General features: G+C 35.2%; 1 protein-coding gene across 16 annotated transcripts in view; it reads right to left on the bottom strand.

Annotated features, from left to right (window-relative positions):
* Positions 1-21,639, bottom strand: part of PIKFYVE (phosphoinositide kinase, FYVE-type zinc finger containing) — a 91,843-nt gene that overhangs the window by 3,902 nt on the left and 66,302 nt on the right. For all 16 annotated transcript variants that reach the window (XM_019022160.4, XM_055379515.2, XM_055379516.2 and 13 more), the window contains 18 exons: positions 21,293-21,471; positions 19,364-19,477; positions 18,885-18,993; positions 18,617-18,771; positions 17,890-17,980; positions 16,220-16,280; positions 15,231-15,368; positions 14,655-14,775; positions 12,142-12,237; positions 9,602-9,685; positions 8,650-8,747; positions 6,776-6,940; positions 4,747-4,806; positions 3,886-4,062; positions 3,378-3,481; positions 2,054-2,182; positions 674-935; positions 190-264 (listed from right to left, as the gene is read on the bottom strand). In XM_019022160.4, coding sequence (XP_018877705.3) covers positions 190-264; positions 674-935; positions 2,054-2,182; positions 3,378-3,481; positions 3,886-4,062; positions 4,747-4,806; positions 6,776-6,940; positions 8,650-8,747; positions 9,602-9,685; positions 12,142-12,237; positions 14,655-14,775; positions 15,231-15,368; positions 16,220-16,280; positions 17,890-17,980; positions 18,617-18,771; positions 18,885-18,993; positions 19,364-19,477; positions 21,293-21,471 — 2,218 coding nt within the window. The remainder of the gene's footprint in view (positions 1-189; positions 265-673; positions 936-2,053; positions 2,183-3,377; positions 3,482-3,885; positions 4,063-4,746; positions 4,807-6,775; positions 6,941-8,649; positions 8,748-9,601; positions 9,686-12,141; positions 12,238-14,654; positions 14,776-15,230; positions 15,369-16,219; positions 16,281-17,889; positions 17,981-18,616; positions 18,772-18,884; positions 18,994-19,363; positions 19,478-21,292; positions 21,472-21,639) is intronic.

Below are 21,639 nucleotides of genomic sequence, written 5' to 3'. Positions count from 1 at the left end.
AAATTTACACCCAATATTTCCCCACCTATATAATTCTCATTATTGTTTGGTCACTTTAGAAATGACAATGAAATCAATGATAACCACTTATTTTTTACAACTAAAAAAAAGAATCAGTATCCACTTTTAAAATTTTAACTGATAAGAAATACATGTGAACAATTTAAACAAAACAAAAATTCTGCTCACCTTGTCCACCTAAAATTCCTGTTGATTTCACAACCATCTCAAGCTTTTTGTCCCATGTAAATGTTCGAATATAATCTGGGGGGTAGAAGGAGTGAAATTAGCAATAAAGCTATGTTAATAAATATAATCAAATGACAACAGCAATGACTATTACTACTACTTCTATGACAGTTAACTTTTATTGAGTGCTAACAATGTGCCAAGTGCTGTTCTCAGGGTTTCTCCACACTGATTTGTTTAATCCTCACAACAATCACAAAAGTCCTCATTTATAAGTGACTTTTTGAATTCACATATTTTTGGTAAAGATAATGAAAATGAGGAAACTGAGTAGAAGAGACTAGAATAAAAAACTTATTTTTGAAATTTCAAATGAAAGTTTGTGAAAATATTCAATAAGCTATTATTAGACCAGGTTCAATAGAATCTTTAAAATTTGACTGACTTCAATCACGAAATATAAGCAGGGTACTCATTGACTTACCTATAATTCCAACTACTAGCTCATTGCTAGTATCATCTCGCCCAACCAGCAAAGAATAATCTATAATGAGGTGGCTAGAAAGGAAATGGGAGTCACTATGGATCGAGGTTCTCAGCACAGCTTTGGAATGAGAACGAATATACAGAGGGTTGTCTCGAACCATCTTTAGGAGATTTTCATCTAGCAGGACCACATCACAACTCTCTTTTCCAGTGTCAGTTTTTACATTCCGATTCCTAAGAGAGCCTTTCAAATCAAAAACCTAGTAGAAAGAAAACGCTTTGTCATTTATGTATAGGTTGCCACAAATGATTAGTTAATGTAAGTAAATAAAAAAGGCAGAAAGACTCCTTATAGTCACTACCATTACATACACTCCAAAGTTTAACTGAAAATTGAATCATAATTTTTAAGTTTTTAAATGCATGGTGATATCATTGTACAGTACATAAAATACACAGTAACATAATTCTATCATTTAAAATTAACACCTAGGTACTCAATTACTGAAACGTCTCCAAAATACACTGGCCAATTTAATCAACTTCAAGGTACATTAACAAGTAACTCCAGAAATATATCATTGGATCACAAAACAGTGTTAAAAAAAAAAAAAGAGAGAGAGAGAGAGATGCAAATAGTCTTAAGAAACAGTTTTGATACCCAATTCTGGACAATTACTTACAGCAATGTAGAAGAGCATAACGCAGGAATATTTGGGTGGTAGGAAAAGCAATGCACTCAAAGGACAGGGGAATTGAGTACCAGGACCAGTACAACCTGTAGTATATTCTACAGACCAATGCTGGTCAGTTGCTCCTGGCTCACTACAACATTAGGGAACTAGTGCCAGAATATAAATCAATTACATTATTAAGTATATTGTTTAGTTCAGCTGACATTTTTCTCATAGAAGGTGTTCTCAATGAAGAAAGCAGTGAACTGAATTACATTCTAGCACCGTTCCTTATCTTATCATAGACTGGAAACAGTTCAAGGACTAGCTCTTTGAACAGTACTGTTTTAGAATCTAGACTAACCTGAGTCTAGGAATAACTGAGTGATTTTAATGAAGTACTTAATTTCTGTATGCCTCAGCTTCTTAATCTTCAAAAAAGATGCGGGAAGTAGATGTGCCAATTTTACCAATTCTGTGATTCTAGAATATTGGATATGCTGTATTTTAAGACCACTCCACAAGAATAATTCCTCTTCATTCTTTCTCCAAGGCTGAGCAAGTCAAAAGTTAAATATGGCCTAGTAACCAAAGTTAAATATTTACTATAAAATAAGATGTTACTCTCTGATTCACTATATTTAAGAACCAAAGGTACAAACGGTTCCAGTAGCTAAATGCTTCACATAGTCCAATACCCTTACCTGTGCCATCTTTCTCCCGTAGAAAAGATTTTCCATGACAAGGAGATCTAACTTCTTCTCAGTGTTGTTCTGAGAGTTCTTATAACCAATTCTGTAAACTCCAAGAATTTTGGCCAACGCCGTGGGCCTCTAATCAAGAGAAGGTCAAAATAAATTCTTATCAAAAAGGGTTATTTATAATTTAATACCAATATAAGGATTATCCATGTAATAACTGAACATAATTTTCTATTAATATGACCAAAGGACTTTGAAAAAAACTCAAACTCTTGAATCTCAGAAGTGAGTAGAGCAGCAATGCCAATAAAAATATTAAATCCTTAACATTCTCCCAAGGAATAATCCTTCAGTTGATTAAATTCAAAAACTTCATTATGACATGTAATTTCCCCCAATACTACGTAATAAACCATGATAACTTCAAAAAAAAAACCCCAAAACTATGTAACTCTTTCATGATTCTAACATGGCAGTTGGGATGGGGTGGGGGGCACTGGTGGCTGCTCAATGACAAGTGGGCAAACCTGGGCCATTGGTTGACTCTCTTTCTAGCTAAAGGAAGCATCCCCTTGTTTCTCAATACACGTTTCAAATTTCAGTCTCAGCAAAATTACCAACTACTGAATGTGCACCTAATTTCATCCAGTCTTAATGTCTTAAGTGATTTTTTATATAAACTAATTAAAGGCAACTTGCTCAAGATCACTTGGTTCCTCACTAACAAACGCAGGAAATATATAGTTTAAGATCTCTGAATCCTATAATACCTCAATAGCATAACAGAGATCAATTTGTGTCCTGCATATATCTTACCACAGAGAAAACTGCCATTAGGACTGTTACAGTTTGGATGTTTGCCCCTGCAAATCTCATGTTGAAATGTTATCTGCAATGTTGGAGGTGCGGCCTGGTGAGAGGTATTTGAGTCATGGGAGCAGAACCCTCATGCATGGCTTGGTGCCCTCCTTGCAGTAATAAGTTCTTGCTCTGAGTTCATGCAAGATCTGGTTAGTTAAAAGAATGCAGCACTTTCCCCCACCCCCAACCCCGCTCTCTTGCTCCGTCTCTCACCATGTGACATGCTGGCTCCCCTTGCCTTCCACCATGACTGTAAGCTTCCTGAGGCCCTCACCAGAAACAGACGCTGCCAGCACTATGCTTTGTATACACAGCCTGCAGAACTATGAGCCAAATAAACCTCTTTTCTTTACAAATTACCCAGCCTCAGGTATTTCTTTATAGCAACACAAGAATAGACTAACAGACTCAGGATGTGAAAAAAGCCACCGAACTTTGATTATAGACCATGGTTTTAGATTTCTACCTTTTGTTGAACAGCATTTGTAATATAATTGAAGTAATGTGGTGCAAAGTCGAGGAAGGACTGGACTTCCAGACGAGGCATTTGCTTCAAAATAAATCTATCATCTAAAAGGCAGAAATTTTATGTGTTTACTCAATCACAATATATACTGTAATCTATAACACATCATTCCAAAGATCCTAAATGATTAGGTTGTTTTATGATTTTAAGGGGAATTTTCTAATGTCACAGTGAAAATTTTGATCAGAACACAATTCTCAATTAACTGAAGGGATCCTGTGGATTTATATAGTCAAAAACCCTCTACTTTTGTCAATAACACATCTAAGTTCAGTTCTAGAAGATCTACTTTTTAAAACTACTAAATAAAACTTTATAAACGCCTCTGTTAAAACTAGTAAGTCATAGTTATGAAAGTTCTTATTAAGCAATATCCTTCCTGCTGCATTTTCTGAGGCAAAGAGATGAAGACTACTGAACCAATCAATAAACGATGAGAAAGGCTCACCCTCAGTTGCATAGAAGGCAGCTCCTGATTTGCCTCCCCGGGCCTGCCAGGGTGATGAGTGGGAGAGGGAACGAATGAAATCTTCCTCACTGCTGTCCAGAATCACTTCACGCATCTTATGAAACTCTCCCGCATAGTAGAGCCGACAGTAAAACTTGGCATTAGCATCTGAAAATTCTATAAACAACAGAAGTTTTTTTAAAAAGCTTTATGACTCAGAAAATATCTTTCCTCCACTCCCTCACTCCCTACCCTGGCCAAATGCAACCACTTAAGTTTCTCCATGATGGCATTTTGCATGTTAGATCCAAATCCCTATTTATCACAATTTTGTTAAACTGATCTTCAGGGGGAATTAAAGAACATCGTATGACCATCCTTATATATTTTCCAAAAAAAGAGAAAAAAATAAAAATCACATAAAAAACAGACTCAGTTCTAATTCTACACTTGTTACCTACCATATTAACATCATTGTACTTTTATAGCAATTCTTAATAAATATCTTAAAATGTACTGTACATATTATTCTGCATAATACGTTTCTGGCACGCATATACACAATTCTAAATGCAATTGTCAAAATTCTGTGGCTCTAAATTACATAATAAGTAAATGTTTAACTATTAGAAATGAGAGCATAATTTACAAATAAATTACACTTTTGATTAAATTTCTTTATAAATTAAATTTATATGTTATAAACTGTTGATTAAATATACCTCATGTCAGCATAAAGACTTAATATTCATTTCAAGAACTGGGACATTTATTTAGTATGAAGCTAGAATTCTCAAATAATAGAGATGGCTCAACTGTAGTCCCTCTCCCCAAACCAATGATATAATATCTCATACTTACGTAGTTCCACATGAGGATTTATGAGTTGCTTCTTTTGTGTATCTCCTCCATCTACTTCATCTAAAAGGTTTAATATCATTAGTAAAGCCAAGGTTTTGAGTAATTATTAGTTCATTTTGTCCTTTCCTTTTTCCTTGATGTAACAAAAAAACTTAGCAAATTAAAAGTAAAAATATCCTACTCAAGTCACTATCAAGCAAGCATAAGATATACAATTAAACTGTCTAAATGATTACAATAAAAATGTATGTTTTTTGGAATTTCAGTTTTTAAATTAGAAAAATAGAGAATTTAGATTGAATACTTTTTCTTACAACTGAATGATTCCTATGGTGGCAGTATAGTAACTCAGTTCTTATACCAGGAACTTCCATGGCTTCTTTATTATGACTATTTTCCCCATGTGTGTAGAATAATGTTTCCCCAATAGTTTGCAATGCTTTATCATGTACTAAGCTATATAAAATATATATATTGTTTTATAAAACATAATTTTAAAACATAAAATTATATACTAGTTACATAATATATAACTTTATTATTAGCCTATAACATAATTATATAACATACATAATTAACATATAATACAATTATATATTAATATACTTAAAACATATTTTTATACATAAAATATACTAGAATCTATGTCAGAGCTATTTTTTTATACGTGACTGACTTGCTTTGCAAGCCTACTACTTTCTGTTTAAATTGTTAGAGATCTGAAATACATCTTAATATCTAGAAGAACAAATAGTCCCCTAAGTTTCACATTTCAAAATAATTTTTGAAGCATCTACGCCAAGGATCCCATTATAAACAGCTACAGCCCAATAGCAAACAGCCTATAGAATACTAAACAGATATCTTAATTACTAGTCAAAATTTATTACAGCAGTTGGTTTTTTTGTTTGTTTGAGATAGAGTCTTGCTGTCACCCAGGCTGGAGTGCAATGGCGCAATCTTGGCTCACTGCAACCTATACCTCCTGCGTTCATGCAGTTCTCGTGCCTCAGCCTCCCAAGTAGTTGAGATTACAGGCATGCGCCACCAGGCCCGGCTAATTTTTTTATTTTCAGTAGAGATGGGGTTTCTCTATGTTGGCCAGGCTCATCTCCAACTCCTAGTCTCAAGTGATCCGCCCGCCTCAGCCTCCCGAAGTGCTGGGATTACCATACTGGGCCCAGCAGTTGCTATTTTTTAAAACTACTAATTCACGGACTAACCCAGAGGTCACCAAACTATTTCTGTATAGACACAGAGCAAATATTTCACTCTGAAAAAGTTCCAACTACTCAACTTGCCAATATAAAGTGAAAGCAACCAGATGATAAGTAAATGAATGGGTCTGTTTCCCAATAAACGTTAATTTACAAAAACAGGTCATCAGAGTCTGCCTATTCCTGATCTAAACCCATACCCAAACACAATGAGGCAGATACACACACACACACACTTTTTTTTTTCTGGTAGAGACAGAGGTCTCATTTTATTGCCCAGGCTGGTCTCAAACTGCTGGCTTCAAGTGATCCTGCCGTCTCAGCCTCCCAAAGTGATGGGATTATAGACATGGGCCATCTCACCCAGCATTAGACATAATTTTTAAATGTCAAAATGAAAGGGGACATAAATAGCTGCAACTTTACAGGGACTTGAAAAGAAAGAAAACATTTGAGGGAGTAGTGGAATGAAAACATTTGAGTATATAACATGAGTTACATATTGAGACAAATGTTTTTACATGTGGAATGTCACATCAACCTTGGAAGACATTGTTTTTGCCACTTTACACGTTATGGAAACTAAAGATTTCTGATTCTACCACACAGTACACGATGGCAGTGAAATCTGAAACTAGCTGGACTCTCCCAGTGACATGCTTTTTCCACTCTACCACACTGACAAGTGAGAACAGAGGGAATGCCCCAGTTTCAGCACTAAGAATTATCTATTTAAGGCTATAAGAAATATATGCAACTAAAATAAATAAATCAAAGCATAGAATAAGCACATTTACTCTTCTTTAACACACCTTGAGGCTCAACGCCTTGATTCTCGGTCCCCTCCTTGCCCGTCTGCCCAACCTGGTAGTAAGCACTATCTGCTCCACGTAAGGTCTCTCTCTTCTGGGAAGAGAGATCGGGGCTTTTCCCTGCTGTCCCTCTGAAGAAGGACAACATTCCAGAAGCCTTTTTGGCTAAAAATAAGAAGTAACATATTAATTTTAAGTACAGGTCACTACAGATGAAAAATAAAAATTTTCAGCTCATTTCTTTGTTAGTTGTAACCACTATATGAAGCTAATCAATCTGAGTAATGCAGATACTTTTGTTTGCACATTGTCCTTCATGATGTTACTTATTGTTTCACATGTTGTTTTTGCGTAATCAAGCACCCTTTTTAACAAAAACCCCTAATAATAAAAACATAAAAAAAGATAGAAGGTTAACACTCAGCTAGATTAATATAAAAATATGGGGAATTATCTAGAAAGCCTTTCAAAAATATCTTTCAAAGGCAGTCACAGCTTAAGCAACAAGATTATATTAGGGCTGAGTTCTTACAGTATTGCAATATAGTTAACTAAATGAACACAAAACAATTTCACAAGCTACAAGAATTCAGTTAAAGGTAACATCTTTGTGTCATTTGTGTTCCTACAGTTTAACACAGGAAAATATAAGATTTCCTTTTTAGCATCTTTCAAAAAATAAAAAAGGTCATCAAACAGCCAAGAATTTACTAAAGCTTGCTCTATACTTTTACTCCTAGTTTTGAGCTTCATTCATCATACTATTAATATGATTCTAATTCTTGCAAATTTACCACTTACAAAACTCACATAAAATGTCAATCATAAATGTGCTTACTTGGGTAACAGACACTAGTATTGCCTCTTTAATATCCACTCCTACCTGGTTCTCCACCAACAGAATGCCAACTTAGGGGAAGAGGGGAGCGGGGTGGGGTGTGTAACTATGTGTACAGCACCAGGAAAGGATCATGATTTGTATAACCCAACCGGGACAATGCTGCTCCCTACTTTCTCTGTCTCTTTCAGTCAGGAGTGGCCACGAGCCTCAGTTCTGACCAATGAGACTGACTAAAGGAGGAGCCTCTGCTTTCCTAATGAAAGAGAACAGCTGCAGCTTGCAACACCCTTGTTTCTACCTCAAATGCAAACAAAAATGGAACACTTTTAACCATGAGGAAAACTTAAAGGAATCATAGAGAAACTATTCCCCTAATGTTATAACAATGCTGAGCAGCTAAACAAATGCCAGCAACTGCCAACCTCCAGGTTTGGTTATTTTAGAAAAATAAGCTGTCATTTGTTTAAATCCTTACAGTTGAATTTTGTGTTACTTGTAGCTGAATGTGTTCCTGACAAAGTCAGAGAAACACAAATTCAAATCCCAGCTCCAGCAGTCAAATCTTGAACAAGTTACTAAATCTAAATTTTAAGTTCCTTCTTGAAAAATAAGGATATGTCAAATAATTCTTATGTGGTTATTAGGGGGATTAAAGGAGGGAATGTATGAAAATTTATTTTCATAGTGCCAGTAATACTGTAAAACTAGAAAGGAAAAAAATGTATCTTGCATCTTAGGTTGTATATTTTAAACTGAAAGCTCTTCTAGGAAGCAGATTCTCCTTTTTGCATAGACCAAAGAGCTTCTAAAAGTTTCTAATTCAATACCTTGAACTTACACTTGAGACAAGAATCAACAAAGAAAAGCAAAACACCTATAAAGAGGGCATACAAAAATATCTAAATTTGTATTTCAGAGATCATAAGTAGTAAATCATTGCCAGATAGTACTTATTTGTTTTTATGTATTTTCTTTTTCAAACCATAATTATAGGTAAATCTAATTATAAATATTCCTCCATGTGTAATCTTACTTGGTTGTGGTTCTGTTTCTGTTGTACGATTTGTCTGTCCTCCACTCATTTCAGGTAATCTGATAGGGCTGCTACTCTTTGGTCTGCTATCTGAAGTACTAAAATGAAAAGAAAAAAAAGAAAAATTTAGTTTTATACAAGTCAAACAGAAAATAGTAAGTACTCTACACTAATTATGCTGTACACTGATTTACTTCCTACCTAAGCCCACCTACGATATCAAAAGTCTGATTCATAATTTACATAAACACAGGCTAGAACACAGAAAAAAAAGTCTGAAATATCTACTGGACTTAAAGTGAAATGCTGTAACTATAAAAATGTATGGAGGAATACATTATGTTTCCCAAGTCCATTAACACTATATCAGCACCCATAAATCAAACAACTACAGAAAATATCAATTCCTTTCTCTCACACTAGTTATCACAATGACAATTCAGATAAAACTATAATGTTAGTAGAGATGGAAACTCTATTTCAGTAAGAATCACAATAATGAGCATGTGACAATTTCTGTTTAAAAGTCTAAAATACTGAACTTGCCAAAATAACTGGTTTGGGTTTGGTTTTTGAAGTATTAGGACCTTTATTTATTATAAACAATTCACAGATACTTTGAATTGCCAAGTCAAGCAGGAGCTTACCAATTTTACAAGTTATTATTTTTTAAATAAAAACACCTTTTCATTTTTTTCAAAAATGTCCTTAAATCTGCAATATACATTTAACTGCTATTGCAATTATCATAAAACTGCATCCTGAGGGACTGTTTAAGTTCTTTTGCTATATTTGAGCTTTGTTGTCTCAATTATTGGCTGAAATATGAGTGCCGTTATCTGAATCCTAGAAATTTTTATGATGATAAATGCTATAATAAAACTGAAGTACAAGCATATAGAAAATGATAACATAACTAAATTAAAATAGTTTCTACTCAATCATGAATCACCTATTTGTTGGAAGCCCTTCTTCAGCACTGTTCCACTGAGTCGCTTTAGACAATTCCTCTAAGGCATTTCGGTATTCTTTACAACTTAGGGTAGAAATAGGTTGAAAAACGTTAAACATTAACTTCTTCTTTAAAAGTAAATCATATGCTTTAGAGTAAGTTTTGCATTATAGAAGCACAATCATTATACGTTTCCATAATTAAATAATTTTGGTTAACTAACAAAAGCAATCAAGTAGAAGCTTCATGAGGAAGGTCAATGTCTTCATAGAAGGTAATACAAAATACGACCCACTGACTCATCAACCAGTATCAACATCCTCAACAAAGATTTTAAAAGCCTACTTACTAATATTTAGATCAAATGACTTCAGGGATTGAACAGGTAAAAGTTTGAAGCCTCAGTGTTGAGTACAATAGAGAAAAAAAGAACTTGAGAGTGCTTTTCTACTTAACATACTAAACTTTAAGGGAAAAAAATGTTTAATGTTCTATTAACCAAAAAGAAAAAAAAAAAACCTGACTCTTAGGTTAGCAGTTTAGGAACCCTGCTTTAGATAAATGTCATGCAACAAGGGAGGCATGTTAGGATGTATTGTTTTTCTAAGACATTGAAAAAAGATGATCTCAACTAGAATCCTTACTTCCTAATAGTACAAAAAATATTTTTGATTTGGTTGACTCTCCTACCTTTCTTACCTATTAATATATTATGACTATTAAATAAAGTGAGAAGCTTATATTATGTTCACAAAGGCCAAAGGCAAAGGTTAAAAATGTTATCATACGGAATCTTATAAAGGAAAAAAATTCCTCGTTATCTACACAGTAAACTCTAAACTGCATAAAGGCAGAGGCATGTAAATCTATCTTATTTACTCCTGTACATCCAATATCTAGTATATCACATTTTGTAAACATTCAAATATTTGTTGAATAAATGGACTCCCTGGAACCACCATCTAACAAGAAAAATTAAAAACTGTAATGCCTTCCAGTGGGAAAAAATTGCTTTAAACATCTTAGATTCTATTTAAACTAAGTTCAGCTACCACCAAGATATTCTTAAGATTTAAGGCTGGGCGCGGTGGCTCACGCCTGTAAGCCTGGCACTTTGGGAGGCCGAGGCAGGTGGATCACGAGGTCAGGAGATGGAGACCATCCCGGCCAACATGGTGAAATCCCGTCTCTACTTAAAATACAAAAAAAATTAGCCGGGCATGGTGGCGGGCTACTTGGGAGGCTGAGGCAGGAGAATGGCGTGAACCCCGGAGGCGGAGCTTGCAGTGAGCCGAGATCACACCACTGCACTCCAGCCTGGGCAACTGAGCAAGACTCTGTCTCAAAAAAAAAAAAAGATTTAAAAGCTTTGCCCTTTTAGACATACTATATATTTTTACAGTGGATATAGCTTTAAGATATATGATAACTGTATAAACTAAAAAGTCAGAAATGTCTACGGAATAAGGCATAAGAACAGCATTGCAGTAGTCCCTCCTCATCCATAGTTTCACTTTCCATGGTTTCAATTACCCACAGTCAACTGCAGTCCAAAAACATTAACATATTTAGAAAGAGAGAGAGCACATTCACATAACTTTTGTTGTAGTATATTGTTATAAAACTGTCCTATCTTATTGTTGTTGTTCATCTCTTATTGTGGCTGGGCTAATTTATAAATTTAACTTTATCATAGGTATGTATGTACAGGAAAAAACATAGTATTTATAGGGTTCAGTACTATCTGTAGGTTCGGACATCCACGGGGGTTCTTAGAACATATCCTCAATGGGTAAGAGGTGACTGCTGTTTTCTAAGTAGAAAAATTTTACCTCGTATGTAGGGTAGTAGAAAATGAGTGAATGGTACAAAAAAGGTATTCAGATTGTACAAGGCAGGATGCTCCAAGTACTATGTCAACAAGTAAACTGAGAGAATGGATACAAGGGAAAACATATTTTAACAGAATGGATAGGGGATTCAAGGCTCAGTAAATAACTTGCCAAGTCAATTTAGTTATTAGGAGCTTACTTAGGAATCATCCTACACTTCATTATTTGGGTTCAGAGAAGATTTTTATGCACAAAAAGAACAAGCTGCCAGGCGCGGTGGCTCACGCCTGTAATTCCAGCACTTTGGGAGGCCGAGGTGGGTGTATCACCTGAGGTCAGGAGTTCAAGACCAGCCTGACCATTATGGTGAAACCCCGTCTCTACTAAAAATACAAAAATTAGCCGGGCATGGTGGCGTGTGCCTGTAGTCCCAGCTACTCGGGAGGCTGAGGCAGGAGAACTGCTTGAACCCAGGAGGCAGAGGTTGCAGTGAGCCGAGATTGCACCACTGCACTCCAGCCTGGGCAACAGAGTGACATTCTGTCTCAAAAAAAAAAAAAAAAGAACAAGCTATCATGACTAAAGAACATATATTTTTGCTTATATTTAATCATTTTGCTTTATGTGAAAGATTCCAAAAATAAGGGATTAATAGACATACATAAAATACATAGATATCATCATAAGTCAAAGTCCCATGAATAATACCTGAGAGCAAAAGCAATGATGGAGCTGGGTTCCTTCTCGCAGACTGCAATGGGCACTCGTTCATGTTCATACATTAAGTAGTGCTTATCTGGATCACTATGCAAATTTTTAAAATACATAAGTTAACTAAGTACTCTAGAGTTAAGAATATAATTAAGAAAGCCAAAATGTATGCAGATATGATAACCTGAATCATTAGGAAAGACAAAGATTTCAAGAGAAAGTTTTTGAAGGCAATTAGAAAATTATCAGAATTACTTAGGTTTCAAATCAGAGAGTTCTGCAATAGTCACTCCAAACAAACCTTTCCATACTGCCAAGACTCTGGCCACACTAATCTCAAAAAGAATTTAAAATGAACAGCAGAAGTCTAAGATATTTTGTTCCATTATAAGCTAGAGAGAAAAAGTCTTCTAGAAATTGTGGAGCAGACATACTACTAGTTCAATAATAAACGATGCAACACAACCACTTTACTATTATCACACAAAAAAACCCAGTGTAGCTCCATTTCAACTTAAATTTTGCTCCCCTGACTCCGACCCTAACTCACCTAGGCACTGTTAGGCACAGTCATTTTTAATTTAGGTGCTACTTACTGAACACCAAACATGCCAAGGATACAAAATGAAGAAAAACTATTTTTAAGGATCTTACATGTGTGAGATGTTAACAATACAATGGTGAAAAAAAAAATTGGCACCATAGGGTTTATAGTGTAGTGGGGGTAAAGAAACAGATAATCCTATAAATAAATAAATATAATCTCTGTGGTAAGTGCTATGAGGGAATTGCTACAGAATGAATCTTTACCCTCCCAGCCCCCACAAAATTCATATGTTAAAATCCTAACCCCCAATGTTATGGTATAAGGAGGTAGGGCCTTTAGGAGGTAATTTAGGTCATGAGAGTGGAGTACTCTTGAATGGGATTAGTGTCCTCATAAAAAAGACTGGACACAGCTCTCTCAGCCTCCTTCCACCACATGAGAATACAAAGAGACAACAGCAATCTACAACCCAAAAGAGGACCCTTGCCAGAACCCAACCATGCTGGCACCCTCATCGCAGACTTCTAGCCTCCAGGACTGTAAGAATTAAATTTCTGCTGTCTATAAGCAACTCAGTCTATGGTAATTCACCAGAGCAGCATGAACGGACCAAGACAGGAATCACAAGAGCATATAATAGAAACCTACTCTGACTGGAGCAGGAGGTAAGGGGGAAGGTCTAGTAAATTCTTCTTAGAAAGAACAGGACTGAATGATTAAAAAAGACTGTGTTTCACGAAAAGTGGTTTAGAGAGAAGAGAAACAAATAAAAAGAAAAAAACTATATTAAAAAAAAAGTTTAAAGGGCTGGGTCCAGTAGCTCAGTACTTTGGGAGACAGAGGTGGGCAGATCACCTGAGGTCAGGAGTTCAAGAGCAGCCTGGCCAATATAGTGAAACCTCGTCTCTACTAAAAATACGAAAATTAGCCAGGTGTGGTGGCACACACCTGCAGTCCCAGTTACTTGGGAAGCTGAGGCAGGAGAATCACTTGAATCTAGGAGGCAGAGGTTGCAATGAGCCAAGATCACACCACTGCATTCCAGCCTGGGTGACAGAGGGAGACTCTGTCTCAAAAATAATAAAAATTAAAAAAATAAAAATAAATGTGAGAGCATGAACAAAGACCATAACATAAGAGGGATCCCAGCCCAATCAAGAAACTGATATATTCAGGTCTAAAGTAGAGAAAAAAGGGACCTTTTATATTTTACTGTCATGTAACATATCACATACTGTACTGTGAGTCCTAACTGTGTCTTCCCAAAGATTATGAGCTCCTAAGAGCGATGACAGTTCCTTACAAATCTTATTCTACATCACAGGACACTTAAACAGGCACTAAATAAAAGTTTAAATACTGATTGAATAAATATGTAAGTCAGTTAATAAAATAAAAGGCCTTATTAACAAAAATGTCCACTTTTTGGATACACTTGTTCCATAACAAGGGCAGCATTTGATAGCCACATGGGTCAACCAGTGGAAGAAAAATAAACTTTCACAGCCAGCCTATATTCTTTCCAAATTTGAGTGCACCCCATAAAAAAAAGATCACATGAAAACTTGTACAAGTCACTGTAGTTCATCATCAGTGCTAGGACAATGCCATGTCCCAGCAAATCAACTACCAACCTCATATATAACCAGCAATATGTTTTTATAATTATTAAATCAGTGGATATAGCCACATATCTTTGAAAAAAGATAAACAAGTGTTTCCAGAACAAGTAATTCAAACATTTATAAGTAACACTGGCTAGTGCTTTATCCACTCATCTACTATATCATAATGATTATATATTCTACAAATTACATTGTATCAAAAGACATCTCTTTTACTAAAATGAAATAAAATTTAGGATTGAAAAATCATGCATCAGATAAATATATTTAAATATGAAGCAAGCAACTAAGGAAAAATAACCCCCCTGCTAAGAGCCACTGGTTTTAATAATACTTACAAAGGAAATGGAATAGGATTATAGCTATTTCCTGGAAGCAAATTTGCAAAGATGGCTTTCATGGTTGACTTTTCCTTCACTTGGCTGTCTGTGGATCCCAGCAAATGCCCATCAAACACATCTAAAATGAAAAATAGTCTACTTATATATTAATATTCACAGAGAATAAGAAGTATAAACTGCTGACTTTGGTTCTTTTCCTTTCGGAATATGGACATATGTATACTATACCAATAACAGTTTAAAATTTCTGATCAAGGGAAAAGACCACTATGGGATAAAACAGGAAACAACAGTGAAGCATACACAGCATGGACTCCAAGGCACACTTGTTTTTTTTAAACATCTCTGAAGCACTGTGGTAATAACACCCGAGTTAAATAGCAATTTTAAAGTTAATTTCAAAGTTTATACTATAATTTAAGTAGTTACCGCCTAAACAGAAAGCAAGGCATGAATCTGTTATTATGAAGCAAATATCTGTCCTTAGAGAAATGGCTGTAATTCATGTAAATCAATGATATATCTTTCAGTCTTAGATACAATGAAATATGGTAAAAGTGACTTAACCTCTACCTTCGGAACTGCTGGCTGTATCTAGCTCAGGGGGCCCTCCCACTGACTGTTCAGACATGACTTCAGGTGGCGTAGGCAATTGGAGATGAGTAGAACTGGTGGAGCTCTGGCTGGACAAAGTTGTTAAGAAGCGATCCTCTAAAGAAAAACACAATCTTAAATGAGTCATTTACATACATTAAGTCCATGTCTACCTAATATTTTTTAAATGCTCATTTATATGCCTACTTCCTAAAAGGTAGAATTTTTACTTTTTAAAAATCATCTAGGTCATGTAGCTCATGTCATAGAAATGGACACAAAAATCCAGAAAGATTATATATGATTTGACTACAATCAAATCCTGGTAGCAGTACCGCAACTGTCAACCAAGACTGACTCCTATCCAATACGCTATCCATTATACCACAATGCCTACCTAAATATTAGTTTTTAGTTTAATAGAGAATGAAATTAGGACACTCTGAGAAAGACTGCATGCTTATTCTGGGAGAGAAAAAGCAATTATAATAGAAAAATGCCAAGAATTGTAAGCTGAGCTCCTGGTTCTACAGTCTATGTAAATTTCCCCACAAAGTTTCTATGATGACACCAAGTTATTCAATGAAATACTGTGAAAGACATCTTAAGTCTAGACAATATTTTAGTGACATTAAAAATGTAAATTAAACTTTATAAGATTTTTGCAATAAAACCTGGGGATTGACTTTGTAAAATAAGCAAAACAAATTCAATTTACTTTTTTCTGTCTTTTCTTCCCCTAATAGCAGCCTTCTTTATATTTCATGTATTTCTATAACCTGATTTATCTTATTGCAATACACTATATGATAATCTTAATCTGACAGGATTACAAGTGCTTTACAGGAAGGAAAAGAAGTCTATGAACAACAGCATCGGAAAAACTGCTCAAACAGTTTAAAACAACTTATACAATAAGAAATGTCTTTAAATCCTAAGGCAAGTAATCACCAGACTCAAGAACCAACCTTTTTCTCCATTCTGAAGTCCTGGAGAAATATTCCGTGGAGATGCATCCATCGCACTTATCTGTAGAGAAGTAAATACTTTGTTCTTATGGAAAACATGAAAATCACATTCAAAAAATTTTTTAATCCAGTGAATCTTAAACTTTTTGGTCTCAGGACCCATTTATACCCTTAAAAATTACTAAAAACCCCCTTAATATTTTTAATTAGCTTTTGTTTACCTTAGAAATTTTTACCTTATTAGAAATTAAAACAGAGAAAGTTATTAAATGTGCATGAACTCATTTATAAATAATAAACCCATTAATATAAGTAACATTTAAACACATAACATACCGATTTTCTAAAATTAAAAAAAAAAATTGGTGAAAGAGTAGCACTGCTTTACATTTTGAAAAATATCTTTAATGTCTAGCTAAATAGAAAATAGCTAGATTCATATTTGGCTTCTGCACGTAATCTGTTGAGATACACCATTATGATTGAAGTATATGAAGAAAATCTAGCTTCATACAGATGTGCAATTGAAAAAAAAAATAAAAATGAGCCAGGTGTGGTGGCTTACGCCTGTAATCCCAAAACTTTGGGAGGCCAAGGTGGGTGGATCACCTGAGGTCAGGAGTTTAAGACCAGTCTGGCCAACATGGAGAAACCCCATCTCTACTAAAAATACAAAAAATTAGCTGGGTGTGGTGGCACACGCCTGTAATCCCAGCTACTCGAGAGGCTGAGGAAGGAGAATTGCTTGAACTCGGAAGGTAGAGGTTGCAGTGAGCCGAGATCGCACCACTGCACTCTAGCATGCACGACAGAGTGAGACTCCATCTCTCAAAAAAAAAAAAATTTTTGCAGAGTCCCTGAAAAGGTCTCGGACTATCAGGAGTCCTTGAACCACACTTTGAGAATTGCATTCTAAATAGTAGCTCGCTTCCTGGAATTAAGCATCTAGGTATAGATATATCTATCTTTCTAGATAGATAGATCGATAGACAGATAGATATATCTAGATAGATCGATAGATATATATCTAGATAGATCGACAGATATATATCTAGATAGATCTATAGATAGATATAGATCTATACAAGATTATTAGGTGTAAGGGATAATCCTAAGTATTATATCTATATATATCTATATAGATGTATCTGTCTATAAATATCTATACAGATATATCTATCTATAAATTTGTGGTTTTGGCCACTATGTTTGGGATAATCTGTCACTGAGCAAGAGAAAACTAACACAGTTGAAAAAGAACTTACGCAGTTCAAATACCTTAAGAAAAACCTCTTATTTAAGCACGGAGATTTTAAAAACAACCAAAACTGCAGAGTATAAAATAAATGAGGACCCTATTATATACTCAGAGCATCCACGACTTTCCTCTGTAGCACTTGCTGTCACCATGATGCTACCCTCAGTGATGCAGCAAACTGTAGCTTTTATAAACATTTCAAATAAATAAATTATAAGTGATCATTTTATTTCAGGTTATAACATAAAAGTAATCCAGGTCATAGTTCCTTGAAACCTCACAAATTCAAAATGGAAAACCCTACTGGATATCATTACTAAAGTACGTATTAAACTATCCCTGCTAAGTATTATAAATGAAACTAACTATATTTCTATCGATTAAGGACCAAAGACAAGACTACATTTCATACCTTGCTTTCTTCCCCTTGTCTCAGTCTTCCAGGACTTGGAGGAACTGAAGGTCTCTTTCTACCCTTTTCCTGTTGGAAAAGGTCCTGCAACCTGTGGCCAAAAGCAAAAAAAATATATATATATGGTTTGTTTCTAGCCCCTTGAGTGCTGTTTATAAATTTTCTCTTTACAACTTTGAAATTACAAAGTTTTCCTATTTGGATTACCATAGTCTTTAAAGTTATATATAAATAAGAGTAAGTTTTTGTCATATCTAATTAACCAGGAGCATTTGTTGATCTTACTATAGTTGTAAAAAAAAATAGCAAATTATTATAAAGAAAAATACTTCTAAAAAATAAATATTTAAATAAAGGCATAAGATAAACATATCAATATACAATATATTTGAAATTGCTGGCCAAAAACCAATAGTGACTTATGGCATACTAATTCAGTTAAAAACAATTCAACAGCACACACATCTGAACAACATTGTTTCAAATTATATTAGAAACAGCATCAAAGGCTGTTCTCCTCTTTGGTTTTTACATCTTCACAAGCTACCTAAAATATAGCACATATATTTTAAAATATAAAGAGGAAAGGAGAGTGACGGGAAACAAAAGGTTCTTTAACTTGAGCACAAAATGAAACATCCGTAATTAAAAATTTTTAAGTTTTAAGATATCACATTAGAACAAATGTGGCAATAATATTAAAGAAAACCAGACTGCAAAATCACACCTGTTATTCCAAGCTTGCAGGACTTCACAGAGACTTTGTTTCTTGGCAATGAGTGACTCAAAGACCGACTGCAGTTGCTGAGGGGTATCTACAGAGGAAGACATGAGCCTTGCTTGCATCTTCTCAATCCAGTTCTTGAACTCACCTTCTTCCATCTACAAGGAACAGAAACAACTTCAGGAGACAGAGACACTATACAGACATACCCCAAAAGAAACTGCTATTAAGTTAATTAACTTTTGAATTTTCTACCAAAGAAATAAATTACCTCTTTCTGTGCAAAAATATCTTCCATTTTTTCCTCTCTTGTTTTACTAAATGTATCAGTTTTCAAAGATGCAAGTCTTTCATCAATGGCAAGATATACCTGTGAAACTCTAACAATAGCGAGAACATTAAACACTTTAGAAAGGGTGAATCAAATTTTCTATCTCACATAAATAGAAAAAAAAGCTACATGCAAAATATAATTGAAATTATGTTTTACCTAATTAAGAATTACATACAGTTTTGCAGAGTAAATAAGACCTAAAAGGATGTACTTCAAAATTTTAAGTTGTTATGTCTAAAAGAGTTTGGCTTCTTTTTTATCTTTCCATAGCGTCTACAATTTTCTTTTTGTACACCAAGCATGCATAGCATACAATTAGAAAATTTACATTTTCAAAGAAAGTAAAATGAATAAATCTGATATTTTAAAATAGCTGTAAATAAACAAAAAAAGATGATAAAAGAAACTGAACTTACTTTTGAAAGAAGTCCTTCAGATCCTGAAGAAGGGACACTTTTAATGGGGCCTGACGCTTAATGAATATTTTGGGGAGTGGAACACATACTTCAAGAAGCCGAATGGGAGAATAACTGAGAAGAAAATACAAGGACCAATAGAAAATGAAAAATAGCTTAATATCTTGAATAGAGCTGTATCATGATGTTCAACTATATCCTATGAGGCATAAGAGGAAAAGTTTCTATAAAATCGTATTTTAAAACAATCACAAAAATAATTTTTAGCTGTTACAATAAATATCCTCCCCAATTCTGGAGGGATTTTGTTTTATCTTTCATTACGCTGTAGTACCATCATTTATCCCTTGAAGTTATCCTTACCTGCTGTAAAACCAAAAACGATTGTTATAAACCATCCCTATTAATAAGGAAACTAAAATACCTACATCTAATTGTAGGTATTCATTACTTTCCAGCTCCTGAAGATTATTCATGAGTCTTTGGTTTCCTTTCCACCTGAGGGTTTATATTGACTAATAAATGCTACAACCCGACTCCCCTGCAAGGCCCTACATGCACAGTTAAAAACTCTTGCTTAAAAAAGGAAATAAGCTCTAATTAGCAAATATCTCCTGAGGGTCTATTATGTGCCAGACACTGTTTTAGGTGCTGAGGATATAACACTAACAATTCCTGTTCTCATAATTTAGGAAAAACAAGATTCAGGTAACAAACAAAACAAATACATATCAGATGTTCAGTACTATGGAGAAAAATATAGCAAGAAAGAGAAGCAGAGTGCTAGGATGGGGGAGTGTCAGGGCAGGTGAAATGTGAGCAAAAACTTGTAAGACACAAGGAAGCAACAAGCAGATATCTGGGGAATGAGCAATTCAGAGAGGGAAGAACAAGTACAAGGCTCCCAGGCAGCAACCTACCTGACATACCTGAGGCCCAGTCAGGAGGCCAGTGGGGCAGCAGCAGGATGAGTGAAGAGAGAGCAGTAGGAGGTAAGAGCAGAGAGGTCCTGGGCAGCCAGTGCAGGTAGATTAAAGGCCAGTAAATGGACTTTGGCTTTCACTCCAGGTGAAACAGACACCCTTTGGAGTGTCTAGAGCAGAGGAGTGGCCTTAGCTGATTGCCCCTTAACAGAACCACTCTGACTGCTGTGTTGAGAAGAGGCTAAAGGGACAAGGCCAAAGGGAGACTGCTAAGGCTACTACAATAATCCAGGTGAAAGATAACAGAGGCTCAGCCCAAAGTGGTAGTGGTAGAGTTGGTAAAAAGTGCTCAGACTCTGGATATATTTTGAAGGCAGAACCTGAAGGCTGTCTCAAATTATTTAATACCACAATGGCAACTATCAATTCTTTGAACACAGACTTTTAGCTCTATCAGAAATATGTGATTATCCTTCTGATGGTTAATGTCTTGGCAAAAATTCTGACAGACTTTCAGATGCCATCAGATGCCAAAACAATGGTTAAGAGTTAGGCCAGGGCCCGACGTGATGGCTCACACTTCTAATCCCCACACTTTGAAAGGCCGAGGCAGGAGAATCACTTGAGCACAATTCAAGACCAGCCTGGGTAACAGTGAGATCCTGTCTCATATTTTTCTAAAATTTTTATATTAAAATTTTTTTTAAAAAAAGAGTGAGGCTGGTAGTAGATCGACCAAGGTTCAAATCATTACTCCACCACTTGAGAGCTCTGTAAGTGAATGATCGTAAGCTCTGTAAGTGAGGATAATAAGAACTATTTCATAGGGTAAAGAGTAAATAAAATAATACTGAAAGTTCTTAATACAGTCTGGTCCTCTGCATTTATAAGGGTACAAATGGGGAATCCCACAAATTAATTCAATCTAGTAATGGTGAAAATCTTAAAAAATTCTTAAGGGATTATGAGATCTGAGATCATGCACTAGATTCCTAGGATTTCTTACCTGAAAGACGCCACCATCTGGTTATAGGAGAAATACTGGTGATAATCATGATGGATGGAGTGACCACAGGGCTCAGCGTTGGCTCTGCGAGTATACTGGTGCCCATAAAACCTAAGTTCAAGGTATTTTGCAAATGACATAGACCAGGACTCATTGGAAAGAGCAACAACTGGTGTTACCTGGAATTCAGCAAAAATAGTTTACCTAATCACATACTGAGAATCTCTTTTTCAAAAAATAACATTTTCTTTTCTTTTTTTTTTTTTTTTTTTGAGATGGAGTCTCGCTCTGTCACCCAGGCTGGAGTGCAGTGGCTCGATCTCGGCTCACTGCAAGCTCCGGCCTCT

Source organism: Gorilla gorilla, chromosome 11 (genome assembly GCF_029281585.2).
Source record: "Gorilla gorilla gorilla isolate KB3781 chromosome 11, NHGRI_mGorGor1-v2.1_pri, whole genome shotgun sequence".
NCBI classification, from domain to species: Eukaryota; Metazoa; Chordata; class Mammalia; order Primates; family Hominidae; genus Gorilla; species Gorilla gorilla.
This window is presented reverse-complemented; position numbering and strand designations above follow the sequence as displayed.